The 18678-nt window shown below is 46.3% G+C and overlaps 2 protein-coding genes across 7 annotated transcripts in view; one reads left to right on the top strand and one right to left on the bottom strand.

Annotated features, from left to right (window-relative positions):
• ZDHHC3 (zinc finger DHHC-type palmitoyltransferase 3) overlaps positions 1 to 11963 on the bottom strand; it is a 57518-nt gene extending 45555 nt beyond the window's left edge. Inside the window, exon 1 of one of the 6 annotated variants that reach the window (XM_046665508.1) lies at positions 11781 to 11963. The gene's annotated coding sequence lies outside the window, so the exon portion shown is untranslated. Of the gene's footprint in view, positions 1 to 2231; positions 2369 to 11112; positions 11244 to 11780 lie in introns of those variants that run through there. The other 5 variants (XM_046665529.1, XM_046665532.1, XM_046665540.1 and 2 more) reach the window with 5 other exon arrangements.
• Positions 11964 to 12050: 87 nt separating this feature from the next.
• The window catches only part of EXOSC7 (exosome component 7), a 32265-nt gene continuing 25637 nt past the window's right edge, over positions 12051 to 18678 (top strand). The window contains exon 1 of the mRNA XM_046665553.1: positions 12051 to 12164. Within this exon, the coding sequence (XP_046521509.1) occupies positions 12108 to 12164 (57 nt within the window). The 5' untranslated portion in view covers positions 12051 to 12107. The remainder of the gene's footprint in view (positions 12165 to 18678) is intronic.

Genomic DNA, 18678 nt, shown 5'->3' with positions numbered 1-18678 from the left:
CCCACCTTGAAACAAACTGTACACATTCCCTTCACTGTCCCTAACAACGACAGACAGGGCAAAGATTGACCTCTTTCCCTTTTCTATTTTGAATTAGGGAAACTCCAATCCTTGGGGTTGAGCAGTGGTTCGTTGCCAAGGACCCACTCCTCACCTGAGTCCTTGCTCAAGAGGAGTTGGGGCAAAACCGGTTGCTCAGGGCTCTGGAGGAGGCCCACAAGGAGGCTAGTGGGTCCCAGAACCCTCAGTACCACCCATGCTGGCCAGCTCATACCCTCAAGAGGGGTGAGCTCCTCCAACCCCACTCCCTGCCCCCCTTCACCCCATTCCATTGCCCTATTTGCTCTTGAAGTCTCCTCTCTTCAATTCAAAGACATTCATGGAGCAGCCACTAAATCCAAGGAACTGCTCACACATACGGGATGATGAGGACAATAACGTGTGTGTGCTGCCCTGTTCAGCCCCGCCATTCCCCTCTCCAGGCTCCCAATCTGGTAAGACTAGTCTTTGCTTTTTTCTACTAACCTGCAAGGCCCGTTTTGTTTAGTTTTGTAGCCTGGTATCTGAGTATATGCTCAACTCAATAGTTCCCAACTCAAAGAGTGAATAGATACATGAACCAGGCAGACATACCCCACAATAATTTTAACACACAGGTGACTAGTGGACAGCACAACAGAGGGGCAATACCCCAAACAAAAACCCCTACAAAACCAGAAGTGAGATAAATAGACTTTTCCATGGCAAGGACTTCTGAAGGGGCGGAATCTGAGCAGGGCATGGAGCCAGGTTAAGTGTATTGCTTAGACAAGGGCAAGGGGGTGAGCAGACCTGCACGGAGAGTGGTGGTGCTGGTGGGGGCTGAATGTCCAGGGCCGTGTGCATGTACATGAGCGTGCATGTATGTGGGCTTTGTTGGGAATGGCGTGTGGGGGTAACTGGAGATGAAGGTTTAAAGGTAGGGAGAAGGTTATGTTTTACAAAGCCTCAAATTTCAGGAGTTGGGACTTCACCCTGGAGGTAATGGTGAGCTTCCACAGTTTCTGAGGAAAGTTGTGAGAGGACCATATTCATGCTATAGCAAGGCCACTCTGGCAGTGTCGGGCAAGACAGATGTGAGGGCTGAGTCCAGCAGCCAGTGAGCCCGGGGAAGCACTGAGGCAACAGGCTTGAGTCCCAGCTTGGTGGAACTCAGTTTTCTCTTCCTCTAAGTGATATCAGTTTTCCAAAGAAAGATTGAGAACAATGATCATGTTGCAATTTTAATTATAGGAATCTACATGGTACTTTTTTGGTCAAAGGTTTTGTAGCATTAAAGAGTTGGCTTTTCCATATGTTAGTAATCTCTGTCCAAGGTAAATTATTCTTTCCACTGGACAGAGGGATGCACTGAGGGCCAGACAGGTGAAAAGACTAAGCCCCAGGGCTAAGGAAGTCATTGGAGAAAAAGCTTCAGAGCGTGGGAGGGGTTCTTGAGCTCCCTAGAGCTAGCAATCCTGATGAGATAGATGCAGTATCAGAATAACAATCTGAGCTCTGGGGGGAGAGGGGGTCAGTGTGTTCTGTCACACATCTAAGGAAATCATCTAGTTTTCCTTCTTAGAGTTTCAGAAGCAAAACCAAGAAATGACTGAAATTAGGGCTAATTTTCTAAAAGGAACCCCACTGCTTCTGGTCCAGAGAAATGCCTCCAGATCCACCTATAGATAACACACGTGCTTCATTACGCCTGACCGCAAGTGGCTCCTTCCATTAACCCAGACAGGCAGACAAAAACGTATTTAGTGGAATGCAGTCTGGGCCCTGTGAGCCCCAGGGAGTGGGGTGCTGGGTCGGCTTTGGAGTATACCACTTATGACTCAGTTCCCATGTTGCCTATCCATGGCTAGGCAACTCAGAGGGTTTGAAAATGGTGATGCTAAGGCCAAGCTCACAAGCACCAAGGCTGGATGCCTGGCCAAGTGTTGAGCATTAGTGATGGGCAGAATCCAGCTATAGTATCTGTCGTTAATCATCATTTGTTGAATAGGGGGAAAATCCTTCTAAATCCACCCCCTGGCCGAACAAAACTGACCCAAAGCCCATGCTTTACCAACAGGAGTCAAAGGCATGATCGTCACATAAAAGGTCTGTATTGGATGTATTAGAGCCCCAACACTCCACTGTTCTCAGTTCAGGGAGTATCTCAAGAACCCCAGATCCTCTCAGATTGCCAACAAGTCCTACTTCACCTGCTTTCATGAGACAAGATCCTATAGTGAAGTCATGCAGTAGTTCAGCTAGATCTAAAACCAAATCCTGGGGCTGGCCTGGTGGCGCAGCAGTTAAGTTTGCACATTCTGCTTTGGCGGTCTGGGGTTCACCGGTTCAGATCCCAGGTGCAACCATGGCACCACTTGGCATGCTGTGGCAGGCGTCCCACATATAAAGTAGAGGAAGATGGGCACGGATGTTAGCTCAGGGCCAGTCTTCCTCAGCAAAAAGAGGAGGATTGGCAGCAGATGTTAGCTCAGGGCTAATCTTCCTCAAAAAAAAGAAAAGAAAAGAAAAGAAAACTGTAAATAAAATGGAAGCAGACCTTTAAAAAAAATCTTTTTTTTCTGCTTCTTCTCTCCAAATCCCCCCAGTACATAGTTGTATATTTTAGTCGTGGGTCCTTCTAGTTGTGGCTTGTGGGACACCGCCTCAGCATGGCCTAATGAGCGATACCATGTCCTCGCCCAGGATCAGAACCTGCAAACCCCTGGGCCTCCGAAGCAGAGTATGCCAACTTAACCACTTGGCCACGGGGCCGGCCCCTAAAATCAAATCCTTTTAAGCATCTCAAAGTACTTTGTGAAGATTACTTTCCTAAACCACACCCACCCACATCCTCACATCCACACATGCATTCATGCACAGCATACAAGCAGACCTTGGGACTGTATAGATTAAAGTAGTATTAACAAAGGACAATGAACCCAACCATTAAGGCTTGTAGAAAACATCTGTACACAGACTGGTTTAACAAACTCAAAATCAGGTGCAATTATTTTCTGTTGGCTTAGAGATAAGGTTTATCCAAATTTATTTAAAAAAAATTAAAGGATTAAACTTTCTAGGTCTCTCCTAGAAGGAACTACATAGTTGAAACTCAGTTTCATTAACTCCTTAGCAGACGTCACGAACGTCAGCAAGGTAGTAGAAACTTGTAAATAGGAAGCTTTTAGGTCAAAATTTGTTTCAGGTGACTACTTAAAAGGTTAATAAATCTACTATTATGCTGGACTGCTATTGGGGGACAGGGCTGGCATTCTCTTGAACCTGTTCTAAACATTGAATTCTCACCTAATTTTTACCACAGTTTAATAACTCGGTCTACTGTTAAACAATCATTTAAAAGGTCCACTGAAAGAAGGCAACATCTTTTCTGATATTTCTATCATAATTCTCAGTTGAAATTCATCCTAACGAGCATATCAATTAGCTTCCACGGTTTAAACGCTACTGTCTTAAGAATATGGTGTTTGTCTTTTTTAGAACTTCTCACATTTTAGAGTGATACACTTAAAGTATAAAAGTATTCACAAGCCAGGCCTACAACTTTAAAGATGAATAAATGGTCCATGTCCTAGAAGCTTTAGAAATGAATCTGATCAAGTAGAAAACTAACTTATCTGGGCTACAATTTTCTTAAGTTAATTTGTGTAAGGATCTAAAAGGATTGTAAAATTTTATACCCATTTTTAGATGACTCAGAAAAACAAAGAATGAACCATGAATCACTATGTTTGAAATATTTCATTAAAAACCAGCATGAGTCTCTGAACTTTTTCCAAAAGGTAAGGGTGTGGCTTTCCAAAGGAAAGGTGACTTATCTTCCGCATCACACCCCGCCAGCTAAGGAAGGTGTCCAGACAGGCAGAGCACCCTGGCCTGTTCTACGAGATCTTTACCAGCAAGTTTTGTTTCTCCCTCTGGGTGAGGGTATGTCTCCCTCTGCCTGTCTCTTGTTTCTGCAAGACTCAACCTTCAAGAAAAATTTTTTTTTAAAAAGGTAAAATATTGCACCCCCAAACCAAACCCTATACACATTCAAGTTCACTGAAGGAACCAGGAAGTGGTCACTAAGGGAAATTCGCCTTCTTACCTCATAACTGGCCACCTTCTTATAAAACTCACTTGTGTACATGCTCAGACTCCTAACAATGGGTCTTCATTTCGGAATAAAGTTTGGGATTTTAGCTCATGGAGGCTAAAAGTTCCTCCACTTACTACAACTGACTCTAGTAGTACAACTGGCTAGTTTACTACCTCTTGGCTTTCAAGATCTATTAAAAAAAATACACACCCACACAGGGATGACATATGTCATAAACGTTGGATGTCAGTAGGAACTACACTTGTTTGGGTAACACATTCTACTTTCCCTTTTTACGGGTGTGCTTTTATCATATGTCGCAACAATGAGAAAAATTAAGAAGACGACTTTAAAATAAGACTGTGCATGACATTAACTGGTAAAAAAAATCACTAAGTCAGAATTTGAAAGCTGGAAGGAACCTTAAAGACCATCTTACAGATTTTAGTCATTCTCCTCTGTTTTACAAATGAGGAAATGGACGTCCATTTGAGCTTCCGTCTAACACATATGTTTTAGACAAAACATACAGTGCTGTGTACAGGAATGGAGATGCGCACCAACGGTAACTGAATGCCTATTATGATCGCGGACTTAGATAAAGCAGCTCGTTTGAATTCTCACAATAACCCAGCACAGTAGCTTTTATTATTCATTGTGTAGATGGAAAGAGACACAGAGGTTCTGGGTAATATTCCCAAGGCCACACAAAGTGAGGGAGTGGTAAAGCTAGGATTCAAAACCAGCTCTGCTTGCCACCAGAGACGCCATTTAGAACACAGCACATGGCTTCTTTTTTTTCTTTTGCAAGAGGGGGACAGGAGGAATGGCCAAGCAGGAAACACAAGTTCTGCTTCCTCCTCCCTCACACACATCTGATGGATCTGATCTAAGGAGAAGTCACATCAACTTAGCTTTAACGTCTTCATCTCTAAAGTGAGCGGGAAGGGCTAGATCTCTAAGCCCTGTGACTCTTTTTTAAAAACCCAAGAAATGGACTCTAAGCAGACTTTCCTTCCACCGGCTCCCGGGAGCCTATAACACCCATTCGGTGTTCTTTCTTCCGTGAGTCATTTTACTTCTGGTGGCTGTATGGAGCATGACATCTCAAACACTGTGGCCCTCAAAAACACAGCCTTTCTGAAAGAGACACTAGGGCCTAGCTGACCTCTTCCAAACTCTAGTCCAGCCTGTTCCACAGATGGGTGAAGAAATGAAGTTCAAGGAGTCAGTTGATCTTCCATAAAATGTTTAGAGAGGTGGCTAACTTCCTTTCTAGGTCTAACGGATGGTAACTACTGGTTGCTTATGCTGTGATCTTCCTGCATTAACTCCTCTTTCTAGAAAGTCTGCAACCCAGCCAGAAAAATTTTTTTTTGGAGGAAGATTAGCCCTGAGGCTGCCGCCAATCCTGCTCTTTTTGCTGAGGAAGACTGGCCCTGAGCTAACATCTGTGCCCATCTTCCTCTACTTTATATGTGGGATGCCCACCATAGCATGGCTTGCCAAGTGGTGCCACGTCGGCACCCAGGATCTGAACCGGCAAACCCTGGGCCGCTGAAGCAGAACGTGTGAACTTAATTGCTGTGCCATTGGGCCGGCTCCCCCAGCAGGAAAATCTTAATAAAGGCAACAATATATTACTGATCTAGCTACCCAATTAATATTTGTCAATAAGTGTGATACTACTCTCATAGTATGTGGAACCCTCTGTAACCAGGTGCGTGATCTCATTTGGCACTGAAATGCCTTCTGGTCTCTGTCAGGGCAGGTTCCAAGATGGGCATTCTGCCTGCTGTTGCCAGGGTGTGGAGCATGCTGAATGTGGAGTGGGGCCCTGACTCTTACTGAATGTCTACTACTTGCCAGGCACTGGGCTGTACACTGACTTTCACACCCTCTTTTTGAGATGAGGAAACTGAGGCATGGGGAGATTTGCCTAAGTTCTTATTTCTAGAAGCAGTGGAGACAGGATACACTCCCAAGTCTGCTCTCATTCCAGAGCCTATGTTGAACTACTCACTACAACCATTCATTTTGCCCAATAACTAGAAACGAAAGGGGGAGGGGTGCTGATGTTTCCACCAGTGACCCAGGTTACTTACAGTTTGGCTCTCTTGCCCACACATGGTTATGCAGAGACAGCGAGTGGGCCACATGAAGTGGCGTTCAGAGGCCACAGGCCTGAACTTAAGCATTTTATATTCTAAGGTGGGTCCCTGGCTGAACACCAGCCAACATTTAGAAGACTGATTCTGCCTTAACCCAGAAAGCAGGAGAGCTCTGAAGCTTCAGTCAGGAGAGTCACCTTAAGATTGAGTCCCTAAGATCTGCTTCTGCTGGGAAATACTTCCTGTGGCACCAAGTTCTAGCAGGCTGCTTTTTCTGAGAGAAAGCCCACCCATACTAGGCAGAGATCAACCAGCAAAGGTTGCCACCTGAGGGTGTTGAAAATGGTACCTGGCCCCACATTGTGCCATGTGCAGACATGTAGCCACTGTGACATCACCCAGGCAAGAGGTTGGCTTTTTTAGGGACTAAAAGCAAAAAGTGCTTGTAAGGATCAGAAGGAAGAGCTGGGGAAGAGAAGGAGAGAACCAGTATTGCAGCTGCACCAGGCTTCAAGGACGGAAGCCGTTCAGCTTTCAGGACTCTGCTGATCCCACTTATCCCAGGCACTATAAGTGGCAATGCAAGAGCACAGCCTTGGGAGGAACGTGGCTGGAGTGTGCTCTACAAGTCCACAGCCCCTGCCTACCAGGTGACGGGCTCCCTGGCATCTGTTGGAAGGCTTTGGGGATGGATGGGAGGCTAGTGCTTCATGGAATGAAGACTGGGCCTGGAGTTAAGAGGCCAGAACTCTACTCCCAGTCCTGCTGCTTGCTAACCTCATAATTTCCGGCAAGACAGTTACCCTCCCTGAGCCTCAGAGTCCTCATCTACCAAACAAGAGTGGAGACTGAGCTGACTGCTAACATCCCTTGCAGGGCTGAGATTCTGATTCCTCTGTTCTCAGGAACAAATTAAACATTTTCTTTGTTAATTTCTCGAATTTTATATTTTTACCAAAAGCATCCCTTAACTTCTTTTCCCCATTCTTTGTTAATACTCAAAAAGAAACCCATCACTTAGAAACTTTCCTGAGCACGTGCAGTTTCTTTAGTCAAGTATGGCATGTATTACCATTTCCTTTTGTTCATTCATTTAATTGTTTTCAGAGAGGAAAAAGCACTATCAAAATACATCAAATATTACAAAGTGGTAAAAGAAGTCTTAAAATCCAAAGTTAAACATGACCATTTTTCAATGTTTAAATATTTATATATCTAGGATCTATTCTGAGTTTTACAACCAGGTAAGATATGCATTTTAGGGTAAACAGAGGCTGAGAGAGGTGAACTGACTTGCTCGAATTTACAAAGCAAGTTAGTGGCAAAGCCCAGATCTTTGGCATAGACACCGAATACTCTTTTCACTCTAGATCTTTATCTTCTTAACCAACCTGCCTTTCTGAAGTCTCTGCTACTCTTTCTTGGTTTAGAAATTCACACTTTGTACATAACAAAGTAAAAACTTATTGCAACAGAACTGTGGCCAGAACTGTACTGGTCCCACTAGGCTCATTTTCCTAAGGTGAAAACCTGATCCCCCCCAAAGGCATTCTATCCCCACTGACCCTGAAGAGGAGATATTCATGTCTCAGGCAGCTCAGAAAATCCACGTCTCTACATACCACAAAAGTTACAGTTTGGAGACTAGGAAAAGATGGAGTTTTCCACACATTCCCTGGATGAAAGATGGAAGTAGGTGGGATATGCAACTATAGCCTTCTCACCTTCACAGACAAGAGCCAGGAATGACCCAGTCATTTGTTTCTGGAATCTTCTTCTGAAGAGGAAGGTAAATGATTAAAAAATGCAAAATCAGGGGGAAACTAGAGGCAGCATGGCATTAGCCTCCCTGCCCCCAAACAGGTCAATATCCAGATACCACTCCTCCATTTCTGCTTCACACTCTGTTACTTTCTGTGGCTATTAAGGTGTGCACGTGTGTTTAAATATTTCCAGATTTGCTAATGAGGGTATGTGATCCCCCTTTTCTTACACATGCCCTAATGAGAGACATAGGAAGCACCCTGCCACTCTCTGAAAATGAAATACACGTGAAGACCTCACCTCTCAGTGGGAATAAGCTTACCCATGTATTCCTATCAATTTTTCTACCACTAATCCCAAACTATAATTTCTAGAGCAGCAAGACAGACTCAGATCTGCTGGTCTGACTATCACAGGTTATTCATATTGAGTATTCTTTAAGACAAGGCAGACAGGACAAATGCAAAGTTTTTAAAGGAAACAGATCTACAGGGAAAACAGGAGCTCACTTTTGCTTTTCTGGGGTGCTGGGCTAATTGTGAAAATGCAAAGGAAAAGGCCTAAAACTTGGCTACCTCTGTTTCAGACTGGGAGTAAAATGTTCCCTTGCTGGGCTTTTAAGAGCTCTCTGCAACTTCAGCACCTCGGACTCAGCACTGCCCTGATGACCTTCTGTAACCAGTTTTTATTACCTTAATTAACTAAGGCTAGGTGGGAAAGATTTACTCCATCTCCGTAATGTTATTGTTGCCTGCTAGCAGCTAGCAGCAGCTCTTTACCTCTAGCCCTTGATACCTGGCTTGCACAATTAGCACCTTATTATAGGCTGGCCTCCGAGTCTAATTACCATGCACCTCAATTGAGCACTTTATTTTATCGTCTTGTTCGTGCTCTAGTTCAAGTGCCTAGGCTCCCCAGCTATAATAAATCCTAAACTCCTTTTAGGCAGGCACGTGTTTTTAATTTCTCATCTCTTCAGACTCAGAAGAACACTAGGGACTCACAGGCATGTAAACAAATACAGTACTTCCTGACTGTCTGAAGAGCTTCTAGATGTCTATTCTAGGAGTAAGGCACATAGTTGGAATCTGGGTCTCCATGCCTATCTCAACTCTCTGTAGCAGATCCATTGGCCTTCTCTGCTGTTGAGGGCTCCCCTCAGCTACTCTGAGTTAAGCTCTACTCGGCCTGTATGTAACCTTTTCCCTTATCTAAAAGGATTGGTTCAAAGAGACATAAGAACCTCCCATTAGTACCATGTTCTACATTCTTTTACAAAAAGGATTCAAGGGATATGAGTTTATGCTTGAACAGACTCCTTGCTTTTGGAATTAAAACTAACAATAGCTTATAGGGCAGTTACCAATTCCATAACAAACATAGGCTTCCTTCACTAAATACTCTGGTGAGAGGAATGGAGCCTGGGGAAAGGCTGCAGAAGGGAATGGTTAGGAATGCAGGTATGGGAGCCAGACTACCTGGTCTCCAATCCTGCTCTGCCACTTACTAGTTATGTGATCTGTGACCTCGGTTAAGACAATTAACCTCTGTGCACCTCAATTTCCCAATCTGTAAAGTAGGGATAATAGTACCTGCCTCATAGGGCTATTGTGGGGACTGAATCAGTTAGTCTCTGTAAAGCACTTTACAAGAGTGCTTGGCACATAATAGCTTACATAATAACAATGTAAGTTAGTGGTTAAATGAAACTATTATAATAGAGTACAGAAATTTAGAATAGACAGCCCTACAAAACAGTATGCCAACAAAAGAATCTGACCTGATGGAAAAACAAACTGGTTTAATAGAATAATGTGCCATCCTTGGCTTCTTGATTTTCTGGCTATCGTATCTCTTTGAATTGCTTCACTAAACCAAAAAAGAACTCTGAATTTATGGGTTTAAAAAATGTCTAATGCATTATCACAACGAACATGATGAAAATGTTCTGGCAACACTGAAGTAGAATGATTAGTGAAGGTATTATTGTTTTAGGAGAGAATTTAAAATAAACATTCTACTGTTTATGCCTCTCCTCCTACTTAGCCTAACCTGTCAGACGTCGTCCATAATATTATTTAGCAAATACTTCCCATCTTTCTCCAGTAAGGAACATTTAGCCAATTGTCAGGAGAATAGTTTAAGTATATATTCTATATTTTTAAAGACATATTAAAAAATTTTTATGCAAAGATGATTCCACGGTATCCAAACTAAGACTTTTCTTCCCATGTCTTTTCTGATCTGTCCATCTGCTGCCATTTTTTAAAGCCTCAATCCCCTTAGCTATCCTAGCTACTAAAATTCCATGTCCAAAGGTCTCTCCTTTCTCAGCAATCTCTAGCACAAAATACCATTTCTAATATCAGCAGTCCCTTGTTATCTCATCACACAGAGATCCTCACATAGAATCCAGGCATCCAGCCACACACCAAGGCATCTATGTGCCACAACAGGTGGGGAACCTGTGCTTTCCTTAGAGAGGAACTCTTCCGGCTTCAGCTCTCCCAGTTTCCCTGGAGGGCAAAGTCTAACCCTGCAAGATGTCTTCCCTGTAGGTGCACCTGTAGAGAACCATGTAGAGACCTAAAAAACAACTAATGCCCAGTCTACTAAGAAGTGATCATCTATTTTGGGTCGCAGCAGTTTAGTGCTTAAAAATGTGGGCAGGTACTTCCTCTCTGTACCCTCCTCTCACTGGTGCCACCATCATACTTCTTAACCACTGTGTTCTGTAGTTATGTTGGCCCAGGAGCCTTGCCCCCTGCCTGGGGAGCTTCTCTGGGCAGAAGCTGTGTCTTACTTGTCTTAGTGTTCCAAAGCTAGCACAACGCCCATCCTTGGCAGGCTCCCAATAGTTATCTGTGAAACTATTGAAGCTACTGCCTGATAAACACCAAACATTCTTTGGATGATCAAACTGTCAAGGGTTACTTTCACTTTTGAGAACACGGAGCTTCCTCAAAAATGGGACAATTGGAAAAGTCATCGGATCACATCTTTGCTTCAGTCACTTTGGGTTAACTTTCCCCATTTGGTACACATGACCCCTTTAAAATGTGTACCGTACCCTGTCTGCCCCGCCTTAATCGGCTGCTTCAGTGACCCTATATTCACCTTGCAGGTATCCTTTCTGGATATCCAAGGCCCATACTCCTACCCGGCCATCGCTGGGGCTGGCCTTTCTTCGGGCAGCTGTCCACAGCTCCCAACGATCACCTCATCAAGCCGGAACTTCCAGCCACCGCTGTGCCCCTCGCCAGCGCCGGTTACCAAGACTCTCCCTCTTACTCTCTTTGGGACAATGCTCTGGCGACCACCTGGGCCAAGGGGATCGTGCAAAGTCCTGGGTCAGCGTTCGGTCAACCCCAGAGACAGCGGGTGGGGAGAATCCCTGGGCCGGAGTGAGGACTCCTCGGGACTAGTGGGCAATCACTCCTGGCCCGGACACTTTCCACCGAGAAGAAGCTAAAGAGCGCTTCATCGCCTCTTCTCGTCAACCAACCTAGGGACCAGGAAAATGCAGGATTGGGGGCGGGGGAGAGCGAGGAGACAGTCCCCCGGGCCAATCACGACGTCCGCCTCTCCTCACTCGGGGTCGGTCTCTCTGTCGGACGGACGGACACACACACACACGCACGCACGACCAGCTACTTCAACTCCAGCTCCGAGCAAACTGCGCTGCCCGCCTCTCCCACTGCGAGTCCTCTGGCTCCGGCCCCAGCCCGCGCCTCTCACCTCACCCCAGTTTTTTCACCCAACGCCAGTTCCCCCTCCCAACTGACCGTGAAGCCGGAGGCAGTTCCCCAGTCCCAGGTCCCCGGTGGAGCTCCCGCCGCCGCCGCCGTCGCCTCCCCCGGCAGCCCCCGACCCGGGATCTGGCCTCGGGCTGCAGCGATGGCTCCCCGGCACGAGGCGCCGCGGCTTCCTGCACTCGGACAGATACGGGGCGGCGCGCAGGAGAAGCCCATCGAGCTCCCGGCGGCGGCGGCGGCGGCAGCGGCTGCAGGAGCGGCCGCCGCGCAGCTTGATGACGCAGGGGCGCGGGGGGCGCGGTCGGCGCGGGGGCGACGCGGGCGGATGACGTGTGGCGTGCCGGGCGGCTTGGCAGCATGGCGTCGGTGGCGTTAAGCGAGGCAGAGAAGGTGTACATCGTGCACGGCGTTCAGGTAGCTCCGTCAGCGGCGTCAGCGTCGGCCGCCGGGTTCCCGGGCCCTGCGGGTTGCTACCGGCCCTCGATTCTCCCGCGGGGAGGCGGCTGGGCTGCGGAGGGCTGGGTTTACCTCGTGACTAAATAGCTCGGCGGCCAGTGTTTGCAGCCCGAAGCCGGCAACGCGGGCGTGTTTAGGACCGGGCGGTGAGCGTCCATTTAGGACTGTATGCGGGCTTGCAGCCTTAAGGGTCCACAAGGTTCCGAACCCCGGTAGGAAGCAGGGGGCAGTCCCTGAGGCTTTTTGTTTTAGCGAGGGAGGACCACCCCAGGGCCTTCTCTTTGCCCTTGATGTGTCGCTTCACTGGACTGAGCCTCTCTTTTCTCTTCTAGGAAATGGGGATTGGAGGTGGGCATCTGGCCTGCTTTTCCTCACCTCGTGTTTGGGAGGCACAGGGAGAGAAGGCATGCGACGTGAAAGCGCTTTGAAAATATAAAAGCTCCTTACAAAGAGAGCGGGGGTGGGGGTTTAGTTTAAAAAGCGGCTCCTCGGCCAGTAGCATAATTATTGCTGTTTCCCATTTTGCTGGAGGAGAACTAAGATCCCTAGAGGCAACTATAACTATACTAAGATCTTGTGTGCTCAGTCTTCAATCCCTGGTTTTGACCGGTCCAGAACGAGAGTCGGAGAATGTTGGGCCTGGTAATGAGCTACCAAGGAAAGCCAAGTATGTCCTTCCTGTCTGTAACCTCCCCAGATTAGAGATGTCTCCCACACGTCTGCCGAAGCCTACCCAGAATCCCTTTTTTCCCCTTGTAGACCTCATCCTGTTGTGTTTGTTTTTCACCTTTGGTCCAGTGTGGTCACTTTGAGCTTCTGGCGTCCCTTTTCCATCAGCCTTTGATTCCTTTTTTATTTCAAAGATGAATAAAATAAAGGCGATGGAATATAAGAAATATGCCAAAGGAGTGGTATAGTTAGTGGAGGTCAAAGGAGCTAAAGAATCCTGGGGGCTGTAATGCTTTGAATGCTTCCCTAAGGAGGTGGAGTTGCTCCCCTAAATCCGTATCAAATGTCCCTCCTGTATCTTTTCGGGACTCATTCATTCATTCGTTCATTCATTCAGCCTAGGACTGAGCTAGACTCAAGGGATAGGAAAGAGCCTACCCTTATATAGCTCCCATGCTAGAGGGAAGAGTCAGAAATTACAGATCTATTTGTGTGTTTATATGTAAAATTGTACTTAGTGCTGTGAAAGAAGAAAAATCAGCAACCTGATCTAGTCTGGGAGGTCAGAGGAGGCTTCAAATAGCGTTTGAGCTGAGCTCTCAGCATGACTAATTAAGCTTGAGCCTTCCAGAAGGAAGGAATGGTGAATTCACAGGCCCTTAGGTGGAGGAAGCATGGAGCCACAAGGGTGGGCTTGGGCAAATGGAGGACGATTAGGTTGCAGAGGTGACTAGAAGCCTGATCCTAGGGGTCTTAGAGGCTCAATCACTTCTTCATGGATCTTGAAAGGTAATAATTTCTTGACTTCTCTGTATGGTACTCTTAAGGCCCAGGCAATGTCCAGCACTTGACAAGTACTCAGTTAACGCTGAATGAGTAAGGTAGGCCTTAAAAGGGAGATGAGTTAGACAGTGTTTTCATTTTTTAAATTAAAGCTCTCACCAGTACCATGGACATATTAGGGCCACAGTTGTTGGTAAGTGCTCTGTTCTGTGTATTGCAGAGCCAAGCAGAGTAACTCCCTTTAAGTAAATCTCTTCATCAGGACTGTTAACGTGACCACAACATTGTGGAGGAGGGAAACAAAATTCTGTATTTATGGAGAAGCAAAACAGAATTTACACCCTCTAAATAAAGATTAGAATGCAGGTGAATGAGCCTACCACAGGATCTCCACTGATTCAGTTCTAAAATTGCCTAAACTTTTGTTTCGTTGATCTCTGAGTGCCAGCAGTGCACCTTAAGCCACGCCTAACCAGAATACTGTTATTGCCCACACAGACCTAATCATTTTTTGTTTTACTTTTCATCTTTGGTCCAGTATGGTCAGTTTCAGCTTCTGGCATCCCTTTCCTTTTAGCCTTTGATTCCTTTACTGTTTCAGGGATATTTCATCCTGTTTTGGTGGTAGTTAGAAGCAGTTGAAATTAATGTCGTGATGTGTGTTGAGGATTCAGCTGCTAGTAATGGTAACCAACAGACTGGCTCAAGCAAAAAATGTATGTATTAGGAGACATACTCCACAGGGAGTAACTCTACCCCTAGGCCAAAGAGGCCAAGGGAGGAAATGATGTTATTGATGCCAGTATTAGCTGGGACTGAGGAGGAAGAGTTGCCCAATAGAAGTTGTAGGCTTGGGTTGATGCAGGCACTGTCAGATGTGGCCACAGGTTAGAGGGAGAGGGAGAACATTGTCTGATCTCCTTCTGGTGTCTTCCATTGGCCATAACCAACCAGAGGCCAGCAAAGGGAGTCCAGGTGATGCAGTTTTGGGGGAGTCAACCTGGTGCACAGATTAGGGCAGGGAAGGATGGAGAATGGATCTGAGGTGGTAGGGAAGGGTAAATGGGAAGGTTGATATATCAATATTTTTTTTGTTCTTTCTTTTTTTTCTTTGTGAGGAAGATGGGCTCTGAGCTACTATCTGTTGCCAATCTTCCTCTTTTCTTCCCCTCCCTCCAAAGCCTCAGTACATAATTGTATATCCTAGTTGTGGATCATTCTAATTCCTCTATGTGGGACGCCACCACAACATGGCTTGATGAGTGGTGCATAGGTCCGCACCCAGGATCCGAACCAGCTAACCCTGGGCTGCTGAAGCAGATTGCGCAGACTTAACCACTCGGCCATGGGGCTGGCCCCAATAAATCAATATTTTAATATATGATTTAATTGGTTGCTATTAAGTCTCCTCTCAGCCTTTGAAGATAATAGTCCTCAAGGTGAGTATTTAAAATAGTCCTGAAAGTAAGTATTATTATCTCTACTTTACAGATGAAGAGCTGAGCTCAGACAGGTTAAGTCACTTGCCCAAGGTCACACAGGAAGTGTGTGGTGGAGCTGGGATAGAAATCCAGGTCTGTCTGATTGCAAAGCCCATGCTCAACTCTCACGCCACTTTCCCACTGCAGTGAAAGTCATTGTCTTCCCTTCCTTACATAGGGATCCAAAGGCAAAGGCCAGAGAGAATCCCCACTTCTTCTACTTCTCTTTCTTTCTCCTTTCCTCTGAAAGCGTGTGGGGGAACAGAGAGGGGGAGGGGAAGTTCTGAGCCCTGCCCCCCGCCACCATTTTTCTAGACCTTAAATAGTATATGACATATATTGCTGTATTGTTATCTTTTAAGGTAGTATTTTTCCCAGGTTGGTTATAAGTTCCTTTAGAACCCTATTTTACATTTGTTTGTACAGGTTTTGTTTTACTAACTTGTTATCTCAAACTTTTTTTTCTCTGTTTACAATATTCAGGAATTTGGGGACAGATTTCAGAATTTCCAGAACTTAGGATTTATCCTCTTTCCAGGTTTTCTTAACTGCCCAGATGTGTGATTTCCTTGTCCATGAGATGATATTGCTAACCTCCATCTTAGCCCAGTGATTCTGAAGCCTTGAGGTGCCTTTTGCTCTCCCACAAAGTGCGGATTCCCAGACTTTACCTGGCCCTTCTGAACCAGAACCTCTGGGGCTGGGCCTAGGCCTGGGGCCTGGGAATGGACCTTTTCATAAAGTGTTGGGAGAGTTTGATGCAGCCACCAGACATTGGCCCATGGGCAAGCCATGGGCCTGGTCCAGCCTCAGGTCTACTGCAGAACTCTCTGCTCCCTCCTGCCTGAGGTCGTGTGGTCTCCCACCTCTGTGTGACTGAGGACTTGGAGTGAGGCTGAGCAGGGTTCCTTTCCCAGCTCCACCATTCGCAGTGAGAGTGATTTTACCTGAGGAGCTGAGCCAGCTCCTCCTGTGTAAAATGAGAACATGTCCATCTAGGGGCAGAATGGGGAATGAAGAGATAAGAGAGTATCGAGCACCTGGCATGTGGCCAACCCTGAAGAGCTATTGGCTCCCTTTCAAATTTGTTTTTTCTATCAGAAGTGTGACTTTTTCCTAAATATCCACATTATATCCCCAGTTTTCATGGTGACCCATTAGGGGTTTGGCCTGTGACTGTTGAGATGTAAGGTCTTTTGATTTGGAGGGCTAGAGGTTGTTACGTTATCTCAAGAAAGAGAAAGTTTGTGGCAAGGGCTAGAAAGTCCCTAAGCAGTTCTGGGGTCCTGCTTCTCATGGGTTCCACCATGGATCAAGTGGTCTGTGTGACTGTGTGCCTGACTTTATGTCTCTGGTGACACCTCCACTTCTCTCTGCTGAAGTATATCCCTTCGCAGCCACTTGCTGTCCAGTTTCCCTTCCCTTTGGTAAAATCTGTCCCCCACCTTTACTTCTGTGTGGCCTGTCCAGCTTCCCTCCATACCATGACCTGTCAGCTCCTTTAACTCCCTTCTTCTTGCAAATATTTCCCAGATCAGAGCTCAAATTCCAAGGAGAGAATCAGTTTCATGCCAAAAAGAGCTGGTGACTCTCTGGGTTGTCTGCCCTTGGATCAGGCCCCTGCCGCTGGCCCTGGCCAACTGGAGGTAGATGGTGACTCGGTTATGTGGCCTCAGAGCTGTAGGCACAATAGGCTTTCCAGAATTCTGCCTATTGGTGCCATAGCCATGACCTGACATTAAACTGGCCTCATAGTTTCAGCCCGGGCCACAGCAATCGCTTAGCCCCACCGAGAGAGATTTCTCTTGGGGCCCTGTCAAAGCTATTTCATTGAATTTTTCTTGGCAGTTGAAGGGAAGTGTAGCTCAGTTGATGGTTTCAGATTCTTTTCTGCAGATCTAGCTTTAATTGTAAGTGTTGTTTGGGGAGCAGCACAGAGGAGGGAGAACAGGGCCAGCCTGGTCTTCAGCTGTGAGATTGAGCAGTCAGTATTCAGCTGCTCAGTGCCACCATGCGGAACTGGAGGCAGCCCGCAGGACTCTTGATTTTGAGCCCCGTGCACTTTCCATTTACAGACCCGTGGCGTAAGAAGCCTGCGCCTAGGCACTTTCAAGGTGAGTGGAATCACATCCTTTCAAAGGAATGCGGGACCACTCGACAAGCTTGGCAAGTGAAACAAGAATCAACATTAGTTTTGCCTGCTGTGTCTTGGGCCTGCAAAGCTGGACCAGCTGTGGTTCCTTTCCAAAGGAGGGCTGCTTTCTAGTATGGGAGGCATTCTGGTCTCAGTTCTTTCCTAGCAAGCTCTGAGGTATTGGACCAGTCAAAGCAAGGAAATACGGGGGTAATGTCGCCTCACAGGACCCCTTTGAGTCTAAATCCTCTCAAGTGTGGTGGATTTTTAGAGATGACTTGTCAGCTTCTAGTAAGGAGTAATGGCCTGGGTTACCTGGGTATGAGGAAAAGCAGCTCTGGGTTGAGTTGTATGTCCTTCCACTCTGTCACTAAGGAGATTGAAACCTGGCGCCTCAATGTCCTTGTCTGTAACCTCTCTCCAGTGCTGTTTTTGAGGGTTCGGTGAGCTCATGCATGCCCCCAGAAGCAGGGGAAGGGAACTGCTATCGGGGGACTCCTGTGTGCTACTCTGTGCTGAGGGTTCCCCTTAAGTGATTTATGGCTTTTGGATTCTCATAATTCTGTGAGATTGGGTTAGTCCTGCTTTCTAGAGGAGGAGACAGACTCAGCTGTTGATGAACTGACTTTGTCGAGGTCACAAAGCTGGTATGTGACAGCAGAGATTTACATATGGGTTGGAGGTGATGCCGTCATGCCACACCCAGCTGGCAGGGTTGTGATGCCACGGTAGCAACTTGAAAGTCACCAGGAGCCATTCCAGCGTCCGAAAGCCCTTTATTTAGAAAGGAGCCTCGTCTCCTCTGCTGGGAGGACAGGGCTCTGCTCCATGGTGTTGGCCATCACCTGTTCACATGTCTATTGATTTTTTAAATGGAGCTTTCACTTCAGGGCAGCCTCTGTTTAAGTTTTCACATATAAATTAATTCCTTTGCTCCTGAGTACTACAGATGAAGACAAATTGTGGTAGGGTGTCAGGCTCTGAGCCAGGCCAAGCAGATTTGGGTAATTTCCTAAGCATTTTATGAGGAAAATGAGATTAAAAAAAAAGTTGACTTGGGTACAGTGATTCATGGGCTAGTTCATTTGGTTTTTTGGTTTGTTTTTCTCCTATTTTGGCCGCTTTTTTCTATGAAAAAAAAATTATACTCTATGTATCCTTGGGAAGGAAAATTGGTAGCTTTTGTTTATCTCTTACTTGTCGTCTGAGCCTTTCCTACTGAGCCTTCCCCCGGGGGCAGAAGATGATTTAAAGGCTAGAAAGGCATGATCTGGTGAGGCCCAGTTTTCTGACACACCCGCAGTCCCATCTTGGAACAAGTGGGTTGTCACTACAAAGGGTTGTGACTAGATCTTTCCATAGCGAGTGGTATTTTAAAGCAGTAGTCGGAAGCCCTATAACCTTG

This window comes from Equus quagga, chromosome 1 (assembly GCF_021613505.1).
Source record: "Equus quagga isolate Etosha38 chromosome 1, UCLA_HA_Equagga_1.0, whole genome shotgun sequence".
Lineage (NCBI taxonomy): Eukaryota > Metazoa > Chordata > Mammalia > Perissodactyla > Equidae > Equus > Equus quagga.
Note: the sequence above shows the minus strand (reverse complement) of the source record. Positions and strands in the feature narration are given on the sequence as shown.